The following is a 6,304-nucleotide window of genomic DNA, read 5'->3' as shown; positions in this document are numbered from 1 at the left end:
TTCTTGCCTTGATGTCGCGTCCAGACGTCGGCGAGATTGACGGAGCCGGATTCCACGGGGTCATTTCTTGCCTTGATGTCACGACCATATATAACGCCGCTCGAGGAGGTATGAAATCACGCCGCTGCCGTTGCCTGACAATCCCTAACCATAAGTTCGAGCGAGCCTGATGGGTACGTGTGGGCAGAAGCCTGGACGGGCGATGCAATCTATTAGGCGTGAGTAAGGAGCGTGGTCGACTCAGGCATTATGCGTTGGACGAGACGCAAGTGACCTCCATCGGACCGGTCCGGTCGGGAGAAGCCGTGAGGACTGGTTCACGAGAGAGAAAAATAAGCAGGAAAAAATCATCGATGTGGCATGCCAGCTAGACTTCATAATTGGGACCTGTCTGCCAGAACACTCATAAAATTTTAAACAGGGTAAATCGTGGCAGAACTTTTGTTAAATGGGGTAAAATTGATGAAATTTCGCTAAATGGGGTAAGTAGTGTCAAAAATGTCAAAATAGGGGGTAAAAACCGGAATTCACTCTTTTTTTTACCACACGCACTCTGACAGTGACAAAATATAACCCTACGACTCAGAACGAACCACGACGACCCGATACTAGCACGGTTCCGCTTTGATCCACTAGGGCGAGTTGCACCGAGCAGAGGAGGAAGGGACTATCTATCATTCCAGGCCAAATTGCAGCGCCCAGTTGCTCCGAGCTTATCTTCCTCTCTCGGCCCATCCAAATATCTATCCAATTGGAGCCGTCGCCGAGGTTTGCTTTGCCTGATTGCTCGCTCGCACGCTCGATAGGCATCGCACTCCATTGCCATCACCACCTTGCACCGTGCACCAGTGAAAGGCGGGCTCCTGTTGCTGTCGCGTCCATGCACTTGCTGGCCAATCCATTGCACTTGCGCATTGTCTTCCACGATCGTGCGCCCGGGGGCTGGCGGGCGGGGCCTAGCTGACCAGCTGCTGCGCGCGCGGCGCCATGGCCACCTGCTCCACCGGCGCGGCGGGGTACCACGCGTGGGCCGGCCGGCTCAGCTGCGAGGGCGGCGGCACCAGCGCCATGGCCATCGACGCGGCCGCGGCCTCGCCCCTCTTCCTCCTTTTCGGGGACCCGGAGGAGGAGGACGAGGATGACGAGTCCGAGGTCGCGGGCTCGGGCGACGGCCGCTTGTCCCCGGCGGCCGCGGCCGCGGCGTGCGCGGCGGCGATCTCGGAGCCGATGCGGAGCGGGAAGTTGAGGAGCGCGCGGGAGCCGCGCATGCGGTACGCGGCGCGGTCGTAGGCCACGGCGGCGTCCTCGGCGGTGTCGTAGGTGCCGAGCCACACGCGCGCGCCGTTCTTGGCCGGGTCCCGGATCTCCGCCGCGAACTTGCCCCACGGCCGCTGCCGCACCCCGCGGTAGTGCTTGCCCCTCGCCACCGCGGCGGCCGCCTCGCCCATGAACGCCGCGCCCTCCTCCTCGCCCTCGCCCGGGGACGTGGCGGGGGGCGTCTCCGGCTCGAGGAAACCGAAGCAGGACGGGCCGTCGCACGCGTAGGCAGAGTCCGGGGAAGGCAGGAGGGGCTCCGGCTTGACGGCGGCGAAGGAGCCGTCGGGGAGCCAGCCGCAGGAGAAGGCGTCGCGGAGGGCGCCGTAGACGACCATGTCGTCGGAGTCGTCGGCGCGGAACGGGAGCGACTCGCTCCACTGGTCCGCCACCAGGCTCCCGAAGCTGGCGCTGCGGCAGTAGGCCGGCCGCTGCCGCCTCGCCTCCGCCACCGGCGCCGCCGCGGCCGCCGTGTCCTCCATGAGGTGCTGCCGGATGCTGTCGAGCACCAGCGCCTCCGAGGCCGGGTTCAGCAGCATCCTCGCCGTGGCCTGTTGTCTCCCGGGGTTGGGTTGGGTCTGTACTCCGTAGGCTGTAGCTGAGCCGATCAGTGTGTGTGAACCGGGGGCGCCGAGTCGAATGGTGTGATCGGGCCGGGGTGGCGGGTTATATAGTGGGGAGGCCGGTCCTGGTTCGTTGAACTTTCCCGCCCCGGATTCACGTGACGGAATGGGTTTCCATCCACGAGTAAAATAATCTAGAAGAGGGCCAGATAGGTTTCGCCAAAATTTAGTTAAGTGGGAGGAGTATTTTACGGGGAGGCTGCCGCTGCCCTCGCCTTTTGCGCTCTCTCCTGCCGCTGGCTCATCATGTCTCGTTTTTGTTGGGTAGCCCCGTGCAGGTAGGGGGTGACGTCAGTGCTGAGCTCGCCGCCCCGCCGGGCCGCTACTGTTGGGGGCGATGGTGAGGCGGGGGCATGCGCAGGCGCGATTTTCATATTCCCGTGCCTTCTGGATCGCTCGCTGCTCGGGCGGTGCAAGTGCAACCTCTGCGTTGCTTTGGCCTTTGGACATATTCTCGGATTATCGTTGTTATTATTCAGATGATGAGCTTGTTCTTTGATACTCCTCCTATATCATTGCTTGGTCCGCAGAATCGCTTCTCTTGTCAACTGCATTTCCCATCCGAAATCCAATCTTTTATTCCCCTGTGTATATGTACTTCACTTCTCTTGTCGCCTTGCTATCCGAAGGCTGCTTGCACCGCGAGCGTGCACTTTGTTCACCCTTCACCGTGTCCTTCTCGATTGCTGCCCGGCCGGTGCAACCTCTGCATTACTTTGTGCCGAGGGAATTGTACAAACCACCCACCATTTTATTGAGGCTAATGTTGCATAAAACAACTATTACATAGGTTTGTTGTGAAAGACACCATATAATGGTGTAATATATTGTAAATATGTCTAATCTAGTGTTTAGATACATTGATGTAATTTCAGACAAATAGGTCACACATGTAAGGGCAGTTTCAACCGGCCGATGCAAATGAACGTGATTTTTGTTTGCTCTTTATCCGTTTGGTCAGCCAAACAGATGTGCGTGTTTGGTTTTAGATTTGGGTCGGTCGGTGCACCCACCATAGCCGACACATTTGTCCAATAAAACAAAATTAAACATTAAAACCGCCGACCAAAGTCCACTTCAAACATAACGTAAAACACAAGGTCAAAAAAAAACATAACATAAAACATAATAAAAACAAAAAAGCCTCACAGTCATCCTCGCCCACACCACTAAGTGTTGTCATCATCGTTGGAGCGGGTGAGGTCGAAGAACTCCGACGGCTATGTCCAGGGGAACGCCGTCTGGTAGGCCGCCAACGCGGCCTCCTCCGACGGGGCTGCCTCGCGCCGCGCACGCCTCTTCCTCCTGCTCCCGCTGCTCCACCCCCTCACGCGCCCAGTGCTGCTCATCGGCCCGCTCCTCCTCTAGCACGCGGTGACGCCACTGCTCACTCACCACCTCCTCCTCCGACGCACCGAGACACACCGGCGGCGTGCTGACTCTCCTGCACGACGAGCTGCCATCGCGTATGTCTCGGTGGCTGCGGGCGGTGCCGCCACGAGCGCATGTGGTGCCGGTGGCGATGGCAATAGCGGGCAGACGCAATCGCCGGCCGCGGATGGAGCGCTTCCTCCAGACCATGTGTGTGAGACTAGTGGTGGTTGTGTTGGCCATACGACAACTACTTTGCTGTGGTGGCCACATAGCAACTACATGGATGCTAAAATCTAATGGCAACAATATCTACCATGTGTTTTGGTGCCGGTGATCACATGCCGAACTTCGTTCATTCAATTTTGGTTCAAAATTTAGCAATTTCAAAAGATGTGAAAAAATTGTAGTAAATTTCACATGTCTACACTACCATTCTGGGAAAGTTTTACCCCATTTGGACCAATGGTTTGCTAGATGGTGGAAGTGTTAGTTAGCTCATACTATTTTTTGGTTTAAATTTTGACATTTTCAGAAAAATGCGAAACAATTCCAGTAAATACTACATGTATTCAATATTAATTTGGGAAAGTTTCAACTCAATTTGACCACGGGCTTGGGAGATAATGACGGTCTAATATGTCTGCTGATGTGGCCTGTTTTTACTGCCACATGTGCACTTACGAGGGGGACTCATTTATCTGGAATTATGTCAATGTATCCAAATAGTAAATTAATCCTAACTGCAATGTATTACATCAATATGAGATGTTTTCTGCAATAAATCCGTATAGTACTCCCTCAATTCTAAAATATAGTGCGTTCGCGCTTTCCGAGGTCCAACTTTGACCATAAATTTAACTAACGAGACCAACTGCGGCGAGAGAAAAAATTATATAATTAAAATCTTTTTTCGAATACGAATTCACTGATATAATTTTTGCTCCCGCCGCAATCGGTCTTGGTAGTTAAATTTACGGTCAAAGTTGAAGCACCTAGATAGAGAAAGCACTATATTGTGGAATGGAGGGAGTAGATGTTTTGTGCATACTAGACCCAATATAGTGATGGCTGTGCAATTCCCACTTACTTTGGCCTTTGGGCATAATTCTCGGATATTATTCGGATGAACTCGTTCTTTTATCTGTCATTGTTTTGTCGAGAGCTCTGCAGAATCGCTTCTCTTGTCAACTGCATTTCACGTCAGAAATCCCTTACTTTATTCCCTCGTGTACTGCAATTTTCACTTCTCTTGTCACCTTTCTATCTCAAAGAGTGCTACTACGTGATTGTTTATTGTAATCGTTTCCAAATCGCCATGCCTTTCCAAATTGCAGGAAGAAAAACCCAGGAAAAAAGGAGACAAGTCTGAACCCTGACAAGACGATGGATCCGTATTGAATGCAAGTGGACCTCAAGCTTGCCGTCAGAGGAAGAAATTGCGTAGAAGTCATGCGGTGCAATGCTCCTGGACACGCCCCTTGCGCCCGCGCACATGACGATAAAGACCGTTTCGTTTCTAGGGCCCCAACCCGCGAGAAAAGCATCGTGAATTTTTATACTTGCACGAGGAGTACTTTCTTTTTCTTCAGTGCCAAGAGTAGGGTTTGCTACCACAACCAAATATCATCATGTGACCTTAAGTTCAGTGTTTTTCACGCAGATTGAACCAGAAGTCGCCCGGTTTAACTTTTAGGCCTTCTTTGATCTGAAGGAATTCATATGAATTTTAGTGGATAGGATTTTTATAGGATTTTTTTTCCTTTAGAATTTTTTGGTTCATAGGAATAGATTCCTATTCCTACATAGGATTGGTTCTTTTCCTTCACATTTCATAGGAAAATAAAAATGAGCGTAGACTCAATAGAAAAATTCCTTTGGTGTCAACCAAGTGACCTTTCATTTCCTATTCCTATTCATAGGATTTGAGATATATGCCATCTCATTTCTTACAAAAATCCTATTCCTATGATAATCCTATCCTATGAACCAAAAGAGGCCTTACCCGCCGAGACAATTATCTGCTTGTTATCACGGGAATGTGGCGAGATAAAATAAGTTGTCGTGATTTCCTTGGGACCTTGACCACGGCGGGTGAACGAGCTTGCTGCCCGTAGAAGTCATCGGAGTGAAATGAAATAGAGAAACGGCTTGGTGGCGCTCGACCGTGACGTGCCTGTCCTTGTCGTTTAGGATGCCTTCCAGTCTAGATAAGATCAGCAGCGATTGGGTTTTCAAACTTGCGTTTCTACTGCTCGAGCGGGCGGTCATGCCATTGACGGGATGTTTAGCTGCGCTGATAATGATTCGGCACCTCGTCGTGCTTATCGAAGGTCGACGCTCGTGCTTTTGTTTTCTAATGAGACGTTGATCGGTGAATATTAGGCCCGTTAACCGTGGTAATTAATTCCTGCATGCTAAATTACCTCAGTTTTTCAGTACTGCGGTTTTTTTTTTGGCAATACTTTGCTGTCGAACTTTGCCTAGCTCCCCGCACGGGGAACAGTTTGATGCCAAGATTTGCTCTGGAACCTCACGGTTTCATACTACCTTGCAGCCTCAGCTAGGCCACGGTTCAAGCTGTCGCGCACTTCCGCCATCTGCTTCCAACACAGCGTCCACAAGCCACAGGTTACCGGCTTAAGATAAAATAACATAAGGAGTTGGACTGGTCAAAGGTCAAGCCGGACTTTGACCGTGGACCGGGAGAGGATCACGGGTCCCACATGGTGGCTCGATCGGCCGATCATCGATCAGACCAGACCGGTCACGGTCGCACCACGCACGCACGGATGCAAAGGAGCCGGAAGAAAAGTCCGTCTGCCCTGCCTTGCCTTGCCTTGCGTGCGAGATATGCTTTCAAAGTCCACGTCCCGAGCAGATGCAGAGCACACCTTCTCGGCTCCTTCCTTTCTTGTTGCTTCCTTCCTTCTAGAAGCAGCAGTAGGGGTAGCACTTCGGAAGCTCCCGGCATCGACAACAATGGCACAGAGTTT

The 6,304-nt window shown here is 52.2% G+C and overlaps 1 protein-coding gene across 1 annotated transcript; it reads right to left on the bottom strand.

The window, feature by feature from the left end:
* Positions 1-510: 510 nt before the first annotated feature.
* Positions 511-2,070, bottom strand: LOC125539436 (ethylene-responsive transcription factor 2-like). Its single transcript, XM_048702889.1, has one exon. It carries the CDS (start codon positions 1,851-1,853, stop codon positions 957-959), a length of 897 nt encoding a protein of 298 aa, XP_048558846.1. The 5' UTR covers positions 1,854-2,070; the 3' UTR covers positions 511-956.
* Positions 2,071-6,304: the final 4,234 nt, after the last annotated feature.

Source organism: Triticum urartu, chromosome 2 (assembly GCF_003073215.2).
Source record: "Triticum urartu cultivar G1812 chromosome 2, Tu2.1, whole genome shotgun sequence".
NCBI lineage: Eukaryota > Viridiplantae > Streptophyta > Magnoliopsida > Poales > Poaceae > Triticum > Triticum urartu.
This window is presented reverse-complemented; position numbering and strand designations above follow the sequence as displayed.